We start from the raw sequence: 22098 nt of genomic DNA on the forward strand, positions 1-22098 counted from the left end.
AAAGGTTTGGTGTGAAGCCTTGTAAATACATTTATCAGAGGAGGAAATGCAGAGAAATGAAGACCTGCCAAATCTTTGTTTCCAGCTCTGTGACTGTGACAGCAACATGACGATAATAAAATTCCGCAATTTGGCTCATGCCTGAGCTCCAGTCACACCCCAAACGTTACATTAGAAAACCAGATCGCACCAATAAAGTCAAATCAAACGGACTGCAGAACAGCAATTAATTCCAAGGATAATGACAAGGGAAGCCATCCAAAAGTGTCTCTACCTCAATTAGTCTCTCATTGCACTGTCGATGCAGAAGATGGATGAAAGAAAAACAAATTAAGTTGCAGGGAGAGTGAGGGTGAAAGGAAGAGATAAAGCGGAGGAAGGTGGGTGGAAGGAATGGTGGGAGGAAGTGATACACACAATGAGGGCTTGGGAGGAATGAGTGTGGGAAAGAGGGGGAAAGATTAAAGGGAAGAGATGGAGAAAGGAGGGGCGGGAGGAGAGGGAGAAAGAGAATGTGCTGTGTGCATAAGAGCTTCTCCGATAGGTGCAGCCACTAATGGACACCGGAGAGAGAGAAAGAGAGAAAGACTGGAAACACAAAGCAAGACAAAGAGAGCGAAGAGGCATTCGAAGACATGAGCACAGCGCACAAGTTAGAGGAGACAGAGCTACGTGGAGAAATAAGAAGTCTGCTGTACTCACAGCTGTATGGGCTGGGCAGTAGGCATAGCTCGTGTGCGTGGATTGAGGGTGGTGATGTTGTTGGGACAGGTAATTCTGTAGACTTGCACGGGGGACGGAAGGGTAGCTCCTGGACCCCTGACCACCACCGCTACCAGGGGTCCAGTTGGAGCCAAGGCTTGGACTCATGGCTGCTGCCTTGCTGCTGTGGTAACCTCTCACCGCTGCACTGGGCTGGTGGGAAATAAGGATAGGAACAAAAGGGAAGGGAAGAGAAACAGAAAGAGGAAATAGGAGATTTGGGGAAAAAATGGGAAAGCAAAGAGGTTAGTATGGGTGAGAGACACAGAAGAAGAGAGAAGCTGTGAGGGAGCGCAGTGACAAATGTAACCGTCAAGAACATCAATAGCATAACTGCAAGCAGCCTCCAGTCTGCAGCGGGCAAGTACTGACAACTGACTGCCCGCTCACTGACCTGTATCGAAAGAGAAAGTGGAACGTGCTGCTGATCTAAAAAATCTCCATGCCAGAGCATCGAGATTGTTCTCACACTTTTCCTTTCAGCCGCAACTCATTTTCTCCCTCCCCTCCCCTCTCTACAAGCAGCGCCAGATGTTGTGTAACCCCCCTCTGTCACGGTCGAGATGTGTTCTTGCTGGAAAAGTGCTGATTGGTTTGATAAGATGCTCGGATTACAGCCTGGCAGTGGGATTCCCAGTGTGGCATTATGTATTGGGTACACAACAGGGTCCAGGAAACACAGGACTGAACCTGCTGACAGGCTGGCTTATGCCACTCCGAGATGGGTTACCTGGGCTATCATGGCCACTGGAGCACAGAAGGAAAAATAAGAGCATTTCCGTAGCATTTTAACAAGACCCAGAGCAAATACCATAGTATTTGCAAACTTTGGTCAGCAATGCCACTTAGTTTGTTTTAACCTGTGTAACATCTACAAACAGCAGGTATCCACGAATTGAGCAGATTCATAAAGTGTTTCCTTGGTGGCCAATCACATAGATGTACACTCGCCGTCCAATGAAAATCATTCAGCTGAAAATTTTCAAATATGTAATTTTTCAAAAAATCTGTTCTATTAGCTGAGAAATGAACTGTCACAAAACTGCAAACTGGCACAAACCATAAAATTTGGGAAGACATTTAATCTCATGAAATGTTGTCTATAATTCTGTTCAGTTACTAGGAAAAAATGTGCCACGTAAAACTGAAAGCATAAGTCTATACACGTCAACTATTTACCGAGACAGTAAAAAGTCTGATTGACAATTGGTGATCAATTCATTCTTGAGGTACATTTTTCAAAAAAAAAAAAAATGCATTTTCAAGTCCGTCCAACATTAGATTATTGGAGTCAATGCTTATACTTATATAGGGCACTTAAAAAATGAGATTTCCATATACTGGCAAGCATGTTTCTGCAGGGATCCCTCACATCATGAGGTTATCAAACATAAACTACCTCTATCCCTTTTCAGTAGTAGGCCTACGTTCTATAGGAGCTACTTGCCACAATCATTTGGTGACTTCTCTTTGACACAATGTATTCACAAAACAATTACTGAGTAATGAAAATCATAATTTGTAATGATTTTAATATAATCAGTACTCTGAATGTATTCAACAGAGATCTTAAAGAAATATAAAAAGAATTATTTCAACTAATTAAGAGTTTTTATTGGATCATTAATTCTGCACTGATCTCCGATTTATATTTCCTACCTTGATGAAATCATATGAAATATGATGCAATCTAAAGACCATTTGGCTACGATTTAATTTACATTTGCGAATGGTGTGTGGGGCAAAGACAACCCATCTTGAATAAAGCACATCTGTACATCACTAGTGTGCATTAACAGACCCCTTTAGCCCCTGTTGGATTTTCACTGAGGTCAGAGGCCATCCCACACAGGGGTTACTGAGGGAGAGCGCTGGCAGCGATACAGACTCACAGCTGTGCTTAGAAAGCTCGCCAGTCTCATATTCTTCATCACGAAAGAACCGGAGGGGGAAAACGTAAGTCGAAGTTCAGCTCAATACATGGGATATATAACGACAGGTTTAGGGTTCACGTTAATATAAAACAGGAGGCAGCCGTTTCCCCCAAAGCAGGATAAACTCATTTATACACTAAACCGTGGAGTCCATAGAGGAGCATGAAAGAGGCCCACTGAGGTTCTGAAATCATCCTGGGAGAAAAAAAAAGGACAAATATGTAAAGTCCTGATTTTGAGTCATCAGGTTTTGAAAAGACGGATATAAAAATGGCAAGTTGCAAGGGAAAAAAAAAATCAAGCAAGTTTGTGTTGGGGTTTTTTTGTTTTTTTTTTCCCCGCTTTTGTCAGACACATCAAACATACAGTGTTGTTATTTTCTCTCCGGCTTTAAATGACGGATTTAGTCATAGGGTCAAAATTTGAGAACTGTGTGTGGGCAGGATATATTGTACTGACAACACATCACCATTTAGAGCTATGCCCCACTGATGCAAGTTATTGAGTGCTATAGAGACGTTCTCGCTCTATTATACAGCCACTGTAAAAGCCAGAAGGGAAGGAGCCCCACGTATGGTACATTAAGCTGCATGGCCAAAGCTGCTACTTTAACGCAAGTATTCACCAGTTCGTAGAGTTTAACTGCTGCCCCAAGCCATGCAACAAACTCCATCGGCCTTATAAAGGCCATTATGCAGCCAAAAAGGAGACTTTAAGAACAAATGCATATACGTAGAGGTGTTTTGTTAAAGACCTGATCTCATGGGAGAGATTACTCTTAGATATGTTAAATGCATTTAAGTTATACGCGATAACAGAGTCATTGATGGATTGCTGTGCCGCATGAGTGACAAGATACTCGCCCCTTTATATCACAGGGGCAGAGCTTTGTTTCAACATGAGGCTGAGATCTGAGGGTCTTGACATTCCTCGACTGGAATGCATGATTGGTCCCCAGACTCAGATTCATGTCACAGACTTTCAGCGGCTCGTCAGAGAGCTACACTCTGCCCATATTTCTCCATTTTATATAAGGGCCAATCGGATCTGGTTACACAAGGCTTTTCCTCCTCCTAGGGGGGAATGTTTTACATGCAGGCAAACAGATGTGTGTGTACTGGCTGGTGTCTACGGGTGTTTGTGAGTGTGTGCATGTGTTTATTAGCAGTTTGTGCTGGGGCTGATTTGCTCAAAATCTACCAAGAGGGGTGCTGAGGAAGGAAAATACTGTTATCACTTTTATAAACAACAGCCAATCATATTCTTTGTATGTTTGGCTGTTTGAGGGTCAAGAGAAGGTTTTTAGACTTCATATGGTTGGAATTCGGTTTAGGTTTGGGTGTTTTGACAGCGATGACTCTAGCTCTAACTAGTATAGCAGTACAAACAGCAAGTTCATGTAAAGGAGGGCTGTTCAAACCGTGACACTGTGGGGTCTGCCTCTGACAGGACCGACCCGATCCCTAACCCTGCGGCCGCCTTGTGATGGGACATTCTGAAACTTAATACTGTCCAAACAATATTGATGGTGCAACATGAAAAAGTTAAATAATAATGGATATTCTTTGTCTTACTTTGATTTGGGGATAATCATGCTCTGAGTTAAAACATAGTTTTGAAAACAGTTCCCACAAATTAGGGGCAGTTAATGGTGGGGTGCGACCTGAGCCTTGTGTTCTTCGTTGAAATAGTTGTTTTCATTTTGGCAGACTGGGTGAATTGGCTATTAGTAGTTACTGTTTGTAATCATGGACAGACAACTATCATTGGATTTCTTTGACAATGAAGAATACTTAAACACATGAAGATTCTCAGGGAAGATCTTGAGTTATAAACACTGCAGTCACTGATTTTAAGGACAAATAAATGACAGCCAAATGCATTTATTGTACCGTACAATAATTTAATCAAAATTACTTAGAGATTGCAGCGATTTTTCAATTCAAATGTTTTAAATCCTCATTTTGAGTTGGACACCTGTATTTTGTTTTTTAAAAAAAACAAGGTATGATCTGCACTTAAACATTTCGGAAAATTATTCAGGCTGAAAGAGCAACTAGTCCAACCTTTTAAATGTATCCTGAAACCTTGAGAAACAGCTGCATTTCTCTGCTCCACAGCCATTTCACATAACAATATCTCTTCCGGCACGTGGACCTTAGATCATAATACATGCCAAAAATAGAAAGATGTGCATTATTTTCTTGATGCGCGAAGAAAAATGTAACTACTTCAGCAAGACAGGACGTTATCTGCAACATTTATTACTGAACATGCAAGTGGAGGCAGGATAATGCTTCACCTTCCGCTATGAAAAACCGAGAGAAGGTCGTGGCTCCATTAATATGCTGAGATGAACCAGAGCATAGCACCTCTCCTGAGTCCATTTTTCACTAGTTAAGCGATTCCCCTCTTCCCTCTCCTCTTTCTCTCTGATGACACTGCGTGGTTAAGGGTGTCAGGGTAGACAGACCTTTGTGAATTACACAACTCTTGTAAGTACTGCTCCTTGGTGCATTAATATAATGTGCAGCACTCAAAGTTATCCAACCATGGGTCAACCTCAGTTCAATTCAGACAGTATGTTTTCTCGTCCCTTATTGAATGTTTTTAATTCATGAAACTATTTCATTTTTTGTCATTAAACATAATGAGTAACTCTCCAGATGGACTGCAGAATTATTGCTCTTTCAGAAGACAGTAAATTAAATCCAGCCCAAGTTTGACAGTAATGCTAGTGTTAAAGTCCTTGGAAATGGAAGTAAACCATTTTAAACTGGCCTATTTCATGATTCCTGTAGTGCAAAACTCCCTCATTCACTGCAGTGATTTCTATGTGAACACTGTGTGACCCCAAAGCTATGATGAGACCTCCGCATGAGGTTTCCTTTTGAGGAATAAGATGGTCCTACTGAGCAATCCCTCGCTTTACAGGAAGTATAAGCCATGGAATTTTTACACAATAGAACAAAAACACACTCTGGTACGGCATTGAGGAGCCAAACTGTGGTCTATTGCCAAGACATCACATTGCTTTTGTATCACAGAAAGTTTTACAGCAATATGTCTTCATGGCTCTCTGTGAAATTCTACCATTTTATGATTTTCAACTCGGCATATTGACTTTCTTGCAGGGTGAATCAAGCGCTCTAAGGTAGCAGATACTCTTTTGTTCGCCAATTTTATCTCCTGGTGTAATCATAATCTCAAGGTGTAAAACTAAACATCTTGACAAACAGTCTGTGCATTTTCTCCTTCCTCTATGTATTTAATAACAGTGTACAGTGATTATCTGATCATCCTGAAGGCACCGTGCCCCACAGCTGCTGTTGAATACATGGGTAGGGCAGAAATGGTGATTTCCCACAACACAGATCCAAATCAAAATGTCCTGGTTTCCTGTTGGCCTAACTGTCTTATCTTGGCTTATCTTTTTTTTTTTTCTTTTTTTTTTTTCAAAGAGACTGGAGTGCTGCCAAAAGGGCTCTTTTCCTCTTTGTGTCATCTCCATATTCCCATTTCACACAAAACACATGGAGAATAACTTCCAGTGCACTGGCGCAAAAACATGAAGAGTCATATTCAAAATCCATCAAATGAAAATAAAAAGAGGTCCCTGAAATATTAGAGCAAATGGCTAAATAGCCAAGTGCCAAAGCATTTTTCAAATGAAGGTTGAAATGACTGGTTTAAGGGTGAGACGCTTCAGTACGAGGACCAGGAAAGTCATCCCAGATGGCATTAGTTAGGGGATATTGTCTTCTAGAGGGCCCTCCACGGCTGGTTGCTCCGTTTGGCCGGCTATGAAAGAGATGCAGCTTCCCTTTGGCATCCTGATGACTGACTTCCTGGAAGCTGTGTTGCGTGAAATGGCCTCCTCTGTACCAGTCGCTCTTATTTGCCAATCCTCATCCCCTCACACAAGTCAGCTTCCCGCCGCCAAGCACGCAGGCTGTGACTGTCACTCCTGGCAAAACGCAGCAGGCGAGGGTTCGACGGCCGCTGCGGGTCAACGGCAGTGGCACCTACAATCCCAAATGGCACCTCTGTCCACCCACCCTCATCCTTTATCCAATACCAGAGGACCAAGTTCAAGCGTAACCAAGGCAACACAGTGGCAGGGCATGAGTGGATTCTGGCGCGTGGGAAGTCTGACAGGTTTCAGGCTGCTCTCAGTTGAAAAAGGGAAGGAATGAGCAAGCGAGAAGTTAGTCCCAGTGCCTCCATGCTCACTAAAACCAGGGCATAGAGGGCTGGCAAGGCCAACAGTGCACACTCTGTCACTGCTTCCCTTTCTTTTTCCCTCCTCTCCGCTCTACTCCTACCAACAACACTCAGAGAAAACACTCCTGCAATCGATGATGAGAGTCTGGGGGGACACGGATTAGGTGGAAACCAAGGCAACTGGGTCAGAGGGTGATATCATATGCAGGGTTGGTGACGGCCACTCACACAGGCAGTACAGCATTGTACTCGAGGTCAGCTGTGCTAAGTTTAGAGTGTGTAGTATACTGTTAAGTTTTCAGCACTGACCCTGATGTGACTGTGAAATCTCTATTGACTGGAGTCCCCATACAAACTGTTATGACCCTGCTTGTTTAGAGCATCTGCTCTAGTCTCGAGAGACGAACGAGATACAAAACGTACCCATCCTCAAGCACATTTATCTCAAGGTATTAGGTGGAACACCAAACTGTTTATGAACACAGCTCAAAGAGACTGTGTGAAATCTGTTTACCCTGAGTCTTTCAAGGTGTGTAAAGAAGGAAATGGGATGTGAAGTGGAGGTGCAGAGGGTACAGAATGAGGGATATCTTCCCGAGTCAGTGTTTGACCTCTGCAAATCCTTGATGAACAATAATATGACCTTTCTCCATGTAAACTTCACAACTTTTGGTGTCTGTTATCCTTTTCTCCAAATATTTTCCTTGGCCTTGACACATGTTTATGCTTTGATGGACCGTGAGCCTAGGGGCTGCTGCTGTGAAGCGGATGCAGAGCCTCAAATTTGCATCTTGACATCCTTTGGGAAGCAAATGGAAAGACATGGGGGGTGATCAAACTAACAGACAGTCGCTTTATTGAAGTGACTTCGATAACACCTACAACAGGAAAAAAACAGATACCCAAAGTACTCATGTTCCCTTTCCCACCACCTTCCCTCGACCTCCCACTATGCTTGGACTAACAAGACGCAGCAGCGTCCACCCCCTCAGTGCAGAGTGGCCATAAACATTTAGACGGGGGTACTTTAGGGGGAGATGAAGGTGCTGCAAAGCGGTGGCCATTGATAAAGGAGATGAAACTTGTCATCAAATGTTATTATCCATTGTCTACTGAAAGATGAATTATTAATTTTAATAACTGGTTTATTTTTCTAGTAATTTGTCAGGAAAAAAGGAAAGAAAACAGCTGCTGGTTGAGGCTTTGCAGAAGTAAAAATGAGCCGACCTTCTCTTCTTCATACGATTGTAAATATATTACCGATTACCTATAGGTTGGTTTTGGACTGTTTTACTCTTGTAAAAAACAAGAAAACCGAGTGTTCACAGAGCCTCTCAAGTTCTCGTAACAGAGAACCAACCTGGGACCGACTTTGGGCCGGATTCAAAATACTTTCATTATTCTGTATTATTGCCGCAGGTCTTCATATCAATATGTCTGAAACCTGATTGGATCCAGACATTCTCCCTATCGGGCCCAAAAATGTAGTTTTCTGAGAAAGGAAAAAGAGTAACAACTGTGCAGGAAAAATGACTTGTATTGCTGTTTTTGACTGCCTTTGCTGCAAACTGGTAGCACACCATGTTGCCACATTCTCATCATCAGTGCTGGAGAGTAACTTGTTACATGTAACATCTTTACCTTGTCAAATTAAAAAATAAATGTATTTTTAATCTGTCACTGTCAATCAGAGAAAAAAATGAAATAATATAGTGTCTGGCTGTAAGCAATATCAGTCATTATCATTAAATGTGGGCGATGTCATGAAGCCATAAATTAGACCATCTAAATACAACTTGAAAAAAAGGACTGTCACCCTTGCAACAACCTAAAGTACCACAGCACTGTATCTTAGTCTAACTCAGTCATTTATCACTGAATTCAAACATGGAGGAACCTGTAAAAACCTTCCTCTGAACCTCTGAAACACAAAGAGAGCCAAATAAATATTTTGAATCACACGGATCCAGGATGTAATGCACAGTACTTTAACCTGTTAGCAACAGTATAGAGACAGGCTGTTAATGTTTGCAGCTGAACTATGATTACAGCTGTTTACCCACTGGACCAGCAGAGCTGTGTCTGAGTGGATCACACCTCCAGACAAATGCTTTCACACTGACATTTTAGTCCTCTTCTTATGTATGCTTTTTATACACCCACTTCTCTGGCTCTGTCACTTCGTCTGCTCGCCTCGCTCTATCACTGTCTCCCTTTGTCTCTCCCTCTTTTTGTCTCTGTATGTCTTTCCGCCTCTCTCGCTCTCTCTCGCTCTTTCAAACTCTTTCTCTCCTTCCATCACTCTATGAACTATGGGGATGATGGATGCCTCTGATTGCCTGAGGCCTCTGAGTCCAGCTCACTAAATCCCAAGTGCTGTTTGGAGCTCTGTGCCATTAAACCGACACCTACATGATACAGGAATAGCCGCACATGATCACTAAGAGAGGTGGTCAGTCTGGTCAGTGTAAGCTGTGGTAGAAGAGTGCAGAACATATGTACAGGGCTTTTAATTAAAATTGGATTCTCAAATGATTTGCTGACTTCTCTTCCTCAACTTATTTCGATATTTTAAAGGCCCCATGAGCCAAAAGTGCAAACTACAGTACTTAAAGCTGCAAGTGAGTATGGACTCTATATAACATTATGAAATTCTTACCTAAATTCACAAGACTAGATGCCACCCACCACAAGTCAAGTCCCCGTAGGAAACACTTTCCTATAACCCAGACCTTGCCGCAAATATTCCTACACATAGGTAGAAATAGAATAGATAGCTACATGGTACAGCTTGATGCAGGACATGCAGCACTTTAGTTTGGCTGTGTTTCTGTCATTGATGCATGTGTCTCAATGGCCAGAAGTGAGAAGATGGGAAGAGGAGGGAGGGTGGGTAAGATGAGAGGAGACGAACATGACTTAGAGGTGACGTAGAGTCTTCCATGGCAGGCTCTTGTCTGTCTGTCAGAGGCTGTTTAAGTCTGACTCTCTCTGTGTATGTGAATGCTGAAGAGCAAGCAAGAAAGAAAAAAAAAGAAAGAAAGAAAGAAAGAAAGAAAGAAAGAAAGAAAGAAAGAAAGAAAGAAAGAAAGAAAGAAAGAAAGAAAGAAAGAAAGAAAGAAAGAATGGAAAAAAAATGTAAGAGAATTTACTTTGCTTTTCAAAACATCCAATGACAAGGCCAATCAGCAGGGCCTTGCCTTGTATCTTCCCCTCTCCTCTCTTCTTCTGCATTGTCCTTGGCTCTTGTTCCCTCCAGATGGGCCCTGGTTGCTGCAGCATCTCTCAGAATGACGTGGACCCCAGCTGCCTAATGTTGCTATTCCTAGGCCTGTACCCCCTTTCGCCCCCCCGAAGAAACCTGATACCACCTTCAAACACGCACATCTGTCAGGCATCACGGAAGGCGCTGTGCGTCGGTAGTGCAGGTATGGAGGAAAAAATTGTCGACTGATATGAAAGATAAAAGGAGACACGCAAACACAGCTGTTAAGTGTAACATTGTTTGCTTATATATTTTAATGGGCATATGTCACACTTGCTAGGCTTAAAAGAAACCATACACCTCGATGGTCAGGGCCAAAGGGCAGACAGAAGACACAATTCTGCTCTACACAGTGACTCTTTTCTCCTCTCAGGCTTGAAATCTCTTTTTTTGTTTTGTTGTCTCTGTCAGATCCCTGCGGAGACTGGAAATGAAGAATTAAGACAAGAGCACGAGAAAACAAACCAACTTGCAACCAAGTCAGCGAACACTGCAGTCCTCCAATAACAACACTTCTTGATAAAAGTCCATTTTCTCTGCACACTGTCTCCACATGATGTTATCATTTTTCTTTAAATTCAATAAAGTCTTCCCTCTCTGCTCAGATGAAAACTGTATAGTTTTGAGATGAGCACACAGTTTTGTGCAAGTTTCCCATATGAGGCCGCCTCCTGCAAGATGACTTGTGGAAACACTCAGGATGTACTACTATGAGGAGACATTACGAACACAAATCATTTTTCAACCTTGGGCTTTGTTTTGATTTCCACTAAAGAAGAACAGGCAATTATCCGCTCAGTAAAGGAGACTGAATTTTTCCAACGGTTAAGTGCTGGATCAAGCTTTTATAATCACCCTCCTCCTATCTGCGTAGGAAGAGGGTGGGTTTGTCCTCAGAAAAGTAAAACAATTTCTAGAGGACACGTATGCAAACACTGTCTTTTTTCCTCTGTTTGCAGCCTTGGGTGAGAACCGTTAGTGACCATGAGGTCCAGGCAGAGAAAACACTCAAGACACTTACCCTCAAATGCTTGGGAAGGACATCTAAAGGCCAAGTTTGAACCATTGAACGCAATGTTTTTCAGTATTTTCCACAAAAAAACAGTCCCTCGCAATGAATGGATATTGTGTGAATTTGTATTTTCCTGATAAGAGCGAGACACTTTAGTGAAGTGTTTATGCTCCTTTCAGCAGACCTCATTTTCAATAGAAGACTGGACATTGGGACTTCATGGCAATGAACACATTCAGAGTGGAGAGAGATTTCACAATGCGTCATATCACATGCTCTGTCTCTTGCTCGACTATCTCTCTATCTCACACGTTCATGAAAGACAGGTTGTAGGGGACTGCACTGCAGTGAAAAAAAAAAAAAGAGTGATGCCTCCACTCTGCACCCCAGCGGAGCGTAACAGGGATGCATGTAGAGTCATGAACACATTCCAGCTCCCCTCTAGACCGGTGACACAGGGACATGTCGGAACAGTGGCTCTTGGCCTCCTGAGAAAAGCCGACAGCTATACTGTCACTGTTTTGGAAAGGACTGCACTGTGATACCAATGCACCACAGCCTGTCAGATAATGTGGTTTTCTTTTTTTCTTTTTTCTTTTTTGAATGCTCCATTGGTCTGCAAGAGGGTAAAATCGCTTTTCTTCCTGTCAACCTCTGCAGCAAAAAACAAAATCAACCATTTAGAAGTGCTGGTAGAGATTTAATAATTTGCTCAGAGACACTTCAGCATGAAAACTGGGACTTGCGCAGAGTTGAAACTCAGTCAAAACAGCATCTCGAACCAGCTGGGTCCCTAGTCGCTTTTACACAACTTTACCGGGGCTATCCAACAACACAGTCATGGAAGAAATAGTTGAAAGCCCTCAAAGCACAAATGTGAGAAAGTGACTATGGCACTTGAACTTGTGTGCATTCAGTAATTAATTAAGTTAATGAAGTGCAAGCACTCATGTGCCTGCCCTGCAGTGATGGAGTGCAAAGTGGATGTTTGCAACTCTGGTGTTAGTGATAGTCTTCAGTGTCGAGAGAACAGCTTCCTGCCTCCTGCACCACTCACATGAGAACATCCTCTGCCATGACAGGATGCTGAGCACATCACAACAGTCGCAAAACATAAATCACAGGGTATGAGATGATAAATGGGAGGCAAGAGTCACATATTACAGCAGCAAAAGATAATGTACAGATTGCAGTTTGCACATTTTGTTGCTTATTGCTACTCGTGACAGGAAAAACGCAACTTGGACAGACATATTTTGGTCATTAGCTAATTTCAGCTTGGTGCTGTTGTCTATAGTTAAGCCAGTTGGCAGATCATGTAAAGTGAACATCATGTCATGCACAGTGTGGAATGATGTGTCAACTAATGAACATCACTCTCTGCTCCTGTCATAATCTGCTCCATTTCTCAGGGGTCCAAATGATTTGCTGCACACTGGAGTGTTCACTAACATTCAGCAAATGGCCAAACTAACAATAAATCAGAAAACAGCAGGGAGGGTACACCCAGGAACACTGAGTCAGCTCGAGAAACTTCATGATTTATGCTCGTCTGAGACATCAATCTCTGCAATTCCGTTGGAAAAACAACAATAGCTTCCGAATCCACACCGCAAGTCTTCCTTAAGATCATAGGGTCTAATGAAACTATCATTTGAGGTTTTATGTTTGGTGGTCAAAGTTTGCAGTGGCAGGATGCATTTCACTGCACTGCACAACACAAAATCCTCCTACTGCAGGATGACTCCTCTGGGGCTGAGAGAGGCCATGCAGGCAACTGCAGATGGAGGATCACAGTTTCCACATGTTCCACACCCTGTTTTATATAGGCTCTCAAGCTGTGAGAGAGCGGAGTAGTGTAGTGCCAGACTCAGTCTAATTACTCATGGTACATATACGTAGCAGAGATGACGTCCATGTGTGTACGTATGCACGTGTGCAGGCCCCCCATGTGCAGCAAGTAATAACAAATATTGCAATAAGGATGTTTGACTTTAAACCCTTTCCTTGTTTTTCCATCCTGCCTTATCATCCAGATCAGACCACAATGCCCACTCACTCTGACTTCTTTTTGCACATCTTATCTCTCAGGCAGATAAATGATTCTGATTTATTTTGACAGCTCGGGTGTGGAATGGAGCCACGGGGTAACAGTGGTGACATGATATAGACAACAAAGTCAATTGAAGAGTCTTGGAGAAACAAGTTGCCCCTAAAGTGAGATCCAAAAACAGGACTCTTGTTGTCGATGTGTTTATCTGTCAAAGTGTCAAAAGTAAGTGATGTGACACAAGAGGTATTAGAGAGAAACACAAAGACAAAGCAGATGAAAACGTATTACACACATGTTACACAGACATGTATACATAGCAGCCCAGTCACCAGGACAAAATAATTGATACGCCCGAACATATGTGTCATAGGGTACGTACCATATTAACATTCATACAAAACGTGTCATGTCACATTCACATGACATGTTTATTACTTGACTTGACAGATGAAGGGGACGGTGGTGAAGTTACAGATGACAAGGCTGCCAAACAAGTGACCACAGTCAACATCTGCAATTCAGCATTTGTAAGTGAGAAACTACTAGATATGTTTGATGAGGGACCACCGTATATAGACATTTGTAAGCGAGCCACCACTGTATACATATAATAAAACACTTAATTAAAGCCAAATTGTGGAAAAACATGGTTGTGCTACAGGGCCATCAGTTTGACACTTTGCTGAACCTCCACACTGAAAATATGTGTGAACAGACTAACTTCTGTTTTTGGGAATTACTGCCTGACATGTCAGCAGCAGCTATTTGACAAGGGAGTTCAGACACATGTCAGACACAGCATCACAAAAATGCAGTGTGTGCTTTCTGCTCTGGAATTTGACCTTGTGTAGCCCAATCACCTAAACACAGTAAGGCCAGAGAGCGCATTGACTCACACCACGGAGGCACGACTACAATTTTTACCGAAGATGTCCACTGACGGGCCATTTGTCAGAGCCACATAGCCTCACAAGTTGGCAACATGAGCTGGCCCTCACAGTATGGAGCTCTCCCTGAAGGGCAAAGGTCTGTGAAGGCAGCCCAAGCTTCGTCTATGTTGGGCACACGGGTAAAAGCTAAGGTCACAGTGTGAGGAAACCCAAGACTTCCATCTAATCTTCCTTGCATAAATGCAGGAATCCATGACCTCTGCTACACCAGACAAGAAGGCTATGAGCAACGAAGAGAGCAGCATAAACATCATGAATCTTTTACAACGATAGTAGTGAAAGGGCTGGGTCAGGGGAGAGGACGAGAAAAGGGGCTGCAGCAATTTTTTATAACAGAAACTGGAAATAAATCAATCAAGAGAAAATTTGAAAAGCACAACTGAATATATGGTGATTATTCCAAGCTTCCTTTGTATTTCTTCAGGTTCTTTCTTAAGGGACAGCAAGCAAACAGAAGTAGATCTGAGGAAAAGGAGAGCTGTATTGGATACAGCGGTGAACATCATAGCCCCATACAACTATGAAACCTCCTACTGGTTGGGCAGGATGACTAAGGATGACAGGGATGCCTAATGTGACTTTCATTAATGATACGCTACAGGCCGCAGGCTGGAGCAGGCCAAGCCCAAATTGAAAAGTGCTGAGGCATAACTGTGTCGGATGCCCAGTTTCCTAGCCCCATAGTCCAACTGATTGAATTCCTGCCTCGCCAAGTCAAAGAATTCCTTATAGCTTCACTTATTCCCGAATCAAGTGGACGAGGTCTGGCTGGTTGACTTTCTAACTACTATGCCATGAAGTATTGCAGTCATGGAGGTAAAACTCAATGTAAAAGGGTTAGAATGCAGTTACTAAAAAATAAATGATGCTTTCAAATTGAATTTGCCAGTGAGCAAGTGTTGCAAATGTGATGTTGTGACATTTAACGTGTTGTGTCTAACAGACACCACACTCATGAACATTCATATCCTTGTAAACATTTATCGGTAATACATTGATTTATTATCCATGCCATGTTGACTTAATTGTTTAGCATAGTACATGTATTCTTATTGATTTAAGATCATTTTAGGCTGGGCCTTTCTGTATGGGCTTTGTTCTCCCAGTGCTCGTATGGAGCTCCCTACCTGTACTCTGGTCTCTCCCACCATCAAAAACATGTAATGTACATTAGGCAGATTCTCCAGATTTGAAGTTGGTCCCCTGACGCCAACTAGCCTTGGGATGGGTTAAATACTGAGTACCAGTTTCACCATGTTGTACATTATATAATATGTGACATAAATGAAGATTACTTTTCTTTTTCGTCTTCATCCTGGTGGCTTTTTGCAGGTTAGGGTTATGGCAAGATTAAATAATATTCACCAAAAATACTGCCTTCCAATTAGATGAGCGAAAATGAATTTCACTCATTTTCTGTACTGTGAAATAGATGTTAATGGTCGAACATATTCTATTGAATCAAACACCAAGTGATTATTATATGTAGTTTATCTTCATTGAATGGATCAGTGGATAAACGAATGGATGATTAGCAGAGACAGACGGATGGGTGTTATATTTAGTGTATTGAAATTTCAACCATTATCGCCTAGCTAAATGCCTATCACAATTGTTCATCCAAAATAAACTTCAAATACTGGTCAAACTGCCTGCTGTGTTCTGTTGCTGTTAATGTATTTCAGTAGAGCGAAAGGCCAGGTAGTAGAGGTATGTAGATGTAATGTAATGCACAGGAAGAGCTGAAAATATAAAACTGTCTGTGTAGATGCAATGACGAGATGATCTGAGGTGTCAGGTTGCAAGTGAAGGGCTGTAGCTGCTAATTAGAGATAGATTCTGAAACTAAAGACTTTTCTCCAGCATTGGAGGGCCTTGTTAGCTGACAGGCGAACCTGAGTGCTTCGGCTGAGGGGTTGGTTGGCTGCTGCAGAGCTGTCTTCCTTCGCTGACATCGATAGGGGCTCCACAGGAGGGTGAGGAAACAATGGTGTTGACAAGCAGTATCAGACCTAGCGGCATGAAGGCAGGGCCAAACGATTCCATTTCCCAGCCAATTCCATTATCAGGACACACAGACTTTACTAATGCCTGAAAACAAACAATACACAAGCATCCTTCTAATTAAGCCCTTGAGTAGCGCTGCTTAGTGCACCGGCATATCTGTGTTGGATGCCTGCGAACAGGCTGATTGGATTCATCAGCACTTTTAATGTGCTCCTGTTTCCTCCCATCGGCCTCTACAAGACTCCTGGCTGAATTCAATGGCCCATCCAATACATGGCATGTTTAGAGCCCTCAGAGGCAGACTGGGGTATTGAGGCTGTCATTCATTTCTTCAGGACTACACAATTTGACAACAAGCCCATGGTGATGACAATGCAGACAAGGGCTGAACAAGTAAGTCACAAATGATTATCTTTATGTGTTGTGGTGTTAAATATTGTGATCACAATTTTCTCACACAAACATTAGTCCCAGTTCTAGTAAACAAATACAAGGTCATTTATACCTTTATTGATAAGTAAGCATAAACCTTAACATATATTTTGTCATCTTTGTCTTTTCCTAACATTGAACCTAACTATGCACAATCCTTTGGAGCTTTTACATCCAGCACAAAGCACATAATAAAACTGGCAGGAGAAGCTAAGATGGTAGATGATATGAGGCAGCACTTTTGATGAACATCAGCCTGTTAATGTTGCAATAAGAATTGACATACATGGACAAGGTTGGTTTTAACAATATCACTCAATAAGAACTAATAATATGTACTCATGCTTGCTGGATATGTGCACCATATGCAACCAGCTACAAAATAAAGTATTTAACAGCACGACAATGACCACCGAGGTAAATCAAAAACTTGTGACTGACAGCAAATCATGCAGCCTTTTACTGCACCTGATTTATATCTTCTGGTGTCACATAGAACAAAAAAGAGAAATGACTGGTTATGAGCATTCTTGAGCTGAGACTGCAACTCAGGCTCATTTTCTGAAAATCACATTTGAACAGGGGGTAGCTACTGTGAGGTGTATGGATGCAATATTAATCAAATATAATGAAAATCCTAATATGCTGAGGAGCAATATCTAAATCGCAAGAGGCTGACATTTTTTGTTAAGGTAAAATGTGTGACAAAGGGGAATTATAAAGAGCACTACAGTGCTGGCCCACAAATTTTGCACTCCTGATGGAAAAAAATAAGTATGTTTCATACAGACTCCAACCAATGTCACATTATCACAATTTTAATAGTTTTCTCAGCGGAAATTCAAATTGAGAGGCAAATTATTCCCACCAAATTGTGAATCATAAAACAATCAAAAAGTCCATCAAAATAATCACAATAATATTTTGTTTTGTTTTTGTTTATCTGGCATCTGGTAAGGTAGATTTTTTTAATCTCATTACCAATTTGACAAAAACCAACACCGACTCAACCTACAATCCAAAAAATGGGGAAAATAGGAATCCCAAAGCAATAGTATTGATTGAGTTCGGTATGATATTCACAACTCAACTATCTTACAGTACTGACAGGAGCTTTAAGTTTTAATGACATTTGAAAGGGGAACTGCCTTCCAAAGTACAGAGTGCACTTCTTTTCAGGCAGTCTCTCTCCCATTATTTGGCTTGTACCAGAGCCCAATTTGTACCACAAATGTTCACATACTAAAAGACTGAAAACTGAAAAACACACCAGATGTTATATGAATTGATCCATCAAAGGTACATCTGAATGCACTCTGATAAAATTTAGTAGTTGGTTGAGTGAGTCTGTACTGAGCTAAGAAGTATCATTTCACAACTGCTTTTTAGGATTGGGATCAAACAAGGATTGTTTACCTTGTTTATGCTGATTAAATTGTGTGTAATAAACACCATGCTAAAAAAAACCCACCAATTTGCAGTGCTTGCACAGGTGAACAGATTATTTGACAATATGTCTAAAACTCACACTTGAAAACCATGACTACAGGATATTATATGATATATGTCAATAATATCTGCAAAAAAAATGATGAAAGTCTGCTGGTAGATTGATCAGTTCAGGCCATAAAAGATCTTAATGGGATATTACTGAAACCAAAACTAGTTACCTGAGAAAAGGAGAGTTTCTAATATGCTACACCATTTCAAAGTCATAATAGAGATGTGGATCCAAGTCCCACTTGTATTGCAATTCTCAAGAGGTTAAAAAAAGAAAGCAACAAGTCCTGATTATAGAGAGGCTCGTTGTGCTTTCACAAAGATAAGGATGTTAATAACCAAAGGCTGAGAGAGAGCAGGGGGCAAGAAAGAGAAATAAACACAGTGAGTGAAATAGTCCAAAAATGGTCATTTAGCAAACGCTTGAAAGAGAAGTGGACTGGCAATACCCTGAGGTGATTGAAATTAATTAAATGTCGAATGGAGACATGCATTCACACCGTCCGCTCTTTTTATAGAATGGCGAAAATTAATGAGGTGATAACCTCAGAACTTTCTGTGTTTTTATTTTGAAGATGACTGTTCTCTTTAATGATTCATTCGACGAGACAGAGGGTTATACGCAGCAGGGTGGATTCATATCGCGCCTGCTAGTAATTCTTTGCTTTTCAGTTAATGAATTGTGCTGCTCCAAGGCTTCACTCTGCTTGAGTGCCTGAATTTATGAGAAGAGGTTTCACACTTCTTGAAGGACATTCTTATATCCGGCATAGCTTGTGTAAGTTTAAATACCGTAGAGCACAATTCATAAATATATCTTTAAAAGAATGCGATCTAATGCTTCGACTAAAGCATGACATACTCATGATAAATTACTGATTCAAAGACAAACAATTGATGAGTTGTATTTTGTGCAATACTGATCAAAACTGTGAAGAAATTAGATTTGACATTTCTGCTTTTCATCACACCTTCAGAAGCACTGCAGCTCTCAAGCATCCTGAGGATGCACTCAATATGAAAAGACCTTCATCATCCATTTAAAGCTATGTAACCTTAAGTACCATTGACCCCCATCAAGTGATTCAACTTCTGTAATTTTTTTCTCAAGTACAATGAAGCGGATTCCACTTCCACACACATACTTTTCTCAAGGTTTGCATTCAAGTTCAACAAGCCTCTTCTTCTTTGCAAACAGGGGTGAGCAGAGGAGTGGACTGTGTGAGTCATTTGAGTACAGCTATTGTTGAGAAGAAGATTTTATCTTATTTGCTTCTAGTTTCATCCTTTTTTCCAGGAGGCCCTGTTGAGATCGAGATCTCTTTTACAAGAGAGACACTGCCAAAGTAGCAGCTGTACCAAATCTCAATAAAACAGAAAAATAGGTATTCAAACATAGTCAAGAAAAAACAACCACATGCCTCTTTCACCAGTTTCCTAAAGAAGCTCTTAAATTCATAAATAAATGACAAATGTGACAAATTTTAGATATTTTGTATATAAGTTATACGGAGTACACATCACACCGGTGTTTTAGAGAAATACATAAACCGAGACCAATACATGACCAAGACTCTTTAGGGTTTGAGACCAAGTCATGACCAAGACCAGAGTGTATCAAGACCAAGACAAGACAGAGACTTTAAGGGTTTGAGATCCAGTCAAGACCAAGACCAAAGCAGGACGAGGCCGAGTCAAGACCAAGACCAGTTTAGAGTCCGACACTCACTGGACACACCAATGATAAAATGTGGGACATGAAAAAAGCTGAAATCATCTTAACAATAATTCATCATCTACCTGATGATTGTGCAAGCTTCAGGATCCTGGGTGACTCCTGTCTTCATACAGAACCATCACAAAGTACAGACTATATCAAACATTTATTCAATACAGTGATATCCCTGTAATTGTGGCCTTGACTGGTCTCAAATTTAAATCCAGACTCCTCTTTTTCCAACTGAGTGAAATGTGATCAATTCTGAGACGAGACAAGACCTTCAAAAACTGGTCTTGAGACAAATATCAAGTACTACAACACTGGTTCACACCACTATGGTTTAGAAAACTGCCTGACTAGTGCCTTTTAACAAAAATGTGTATAATCACCCACAACAATGCATCAACAATGACCGCATGAACAAACTCTGCTGAAAGCAGGGTGATCAAAGGGAAATACTGCATGTGGAAACAATAAATAGTTGACAATATGTTCTTTGAAAGCCTAATAGAACATTTTTGTCAGTCTATACAATAAAACCCATATTATCATATTATGGTAACCTAACTGCACATATAGGGTCAAGGTGTGAGTTTTGCAATTATGTTGGTAATAAGAAAACTGTGTCTGAGTTCCTCTGTTTCCAATCACACAAGTACAGTATAAGTTCCCTTTTGCCCAGGAATGTGGACTTCTAGCCAGAGCCTGTCCCCATCAAGACTTGTGGTTAAATTAGAGTTCAGTGTTCTAAAAGGCATCTGAACTGGTCCCCCTGAAAACCCTGGAATGGACTGAGAGTAAGCTGCCAATTTCCCCTCTCAAGAAACTGCACGAGAAGCAGCAACCTTTTCGGTAATGGAGTTGCCTTCTACACACTGAATAAAAAGACGTGGGCTGGATTTAAGGTCTTCGCAGGTGACCCTAACTTCACTGTGTTTCAAGTCTAGCGTACATATTCAATCCAACTGTGCTAATAAGTTTTATTACATCTATTGACTCTCCCAAGGTGCCTGTGGACTGCAGGCAGAGACGGAAATGGATACGCTTGTGCTGTGTCAGATACTGTGTAGGTTAGAGTGATTACATTAAAGGTCAGGGTGTTTTTGCAGCCCAGTGAAGGAGGAATGTGATAACAATACTAATCCAATGCGCGTCCGCATTGGCCATACCGATGCTTCCTCCAACAAAACAACGATGAAAAGAGCAGAAAGTTGAGAAAGTGTGGAGGAAGAACAAAGATTCTATTCTGCTCTCATGGTCGAGCTGAATAAGTCGCAGAAAAAGAGACCAGATCAAATCGATTAGATCGCTTTTCACAAGGTGTGTGATCTTATAATGACAGCAGAGTAGGCTCTGTGCTGTCAGCCGGTGTTGAAGTTCTCCTCCTCCACATAAACACCACACGCTATGTGAACATCCCTCTCTCTGAGTACAGCTAGAAGGGATCAGGTCGGCCCCCCCTCCCTCCCTGCTCTTCCTCACTTCACTAGGGGAGAGATAGTGTAGATAAAAGAGGGCGTTTAAGCTCTGCCACTTGTGGAGAGGTCTCATCTCCAGCCTCAGGTGGTGTTCCAGCGCGCAGCTAAGATTGAAGGCGAATCACAGACACTGCTCACGGCCAAGTTGCTTTCTACAGCAATACTAGTGTTATACACTTCCATGCATGCCGGCACACTGGGAGAGAGATAGAATGGAGAGACAGTAAACAGAGAGAAGAAGGGGCATAGGAGCTTAAGGGGGAGGAGGAGGGAGATGTGAACAATATCTTTATCCATAATAACAAAGACAGAAATGCTGAGACTTCATAGGTTGCCTCCTTAGAGGGTGAGATGTGACACGCCGTCTGCACGCAGCAGAAAGCAGGGCGTCAGAAAGGAACAAGGCTGATACAAAACACACAAGCAAAAGGCTAACTCCCTCACATTCATCAAGGGCTTCAGATTTGATTTCGGGCCAAACACAAGTCTCTATTCCTTCCTTCCTCGCTCGTATCCTTCCAGACAGACAGACGCACAGACAGATACAGTCTATCTCTTCATTCCCGGACTCACATCCTGCTGGCCTCTGTGCTCTCTACAAATCTCTGAACAAAAAAAAAAAAAAAAGTGCCTGCAGTAATTCCGCTGCTCATTATTCTTCATTACAGAAGAGAAAAGCACCCAGGGCTAGATCATATTTGCTGTTAACTAAAGTTTCGGAGACAATTAGCTCAGGTTGTTAAAATTAATCATTGTTACAG

At 41.7% G+C, this 22098-nt stretch overlaps 1 protein-coding gene across 6 annotated transcripts in view; it reads right to left on the bottom strand.

Annotated features, from left to right (window-relative positions):
* Positions 1–22098, bottom strand: part of rbms3 (RNA binding motif, single stranded interacting protein) — a 282075-nt gene that overhangs the window by 216948 nt on the left and 43029 nt on the right. For 4 of the 6 annotated variants that reach the window (XM_037092868.1, XM_037092870.1, XM_037092866.1 and 1 more), the window contains exon 3: positions 703–915. In XM_037092868.1, coding sequence (XP_036948763.1) covers positions 703–915 — 213 coding nt within the window. Of the gene's footprint in view, positions 1–702; positions 916–16095; positions 16292–22098 lie in introns of all 6 variants that reach the window. The other 2 variants (XM_037092871.1, XM_037092872.1) reach the window with 2 other exon arrangements.

This window comes from Acanthopagrus latus, chromosome 3 (genome assembly GCF_904848185.1).
Source record: "Acanthopagrus latus isolate v.2019 chromosome 3, fAcaLat1.1, whole genome shotgun sequence".
Classification (NCBI taxonomy): Eukaryota; Metazoa; Chordata; class Actinopteri; order Spariformes; family Sparidae; genus Acanthopagrus; species Acanthopagrus latus.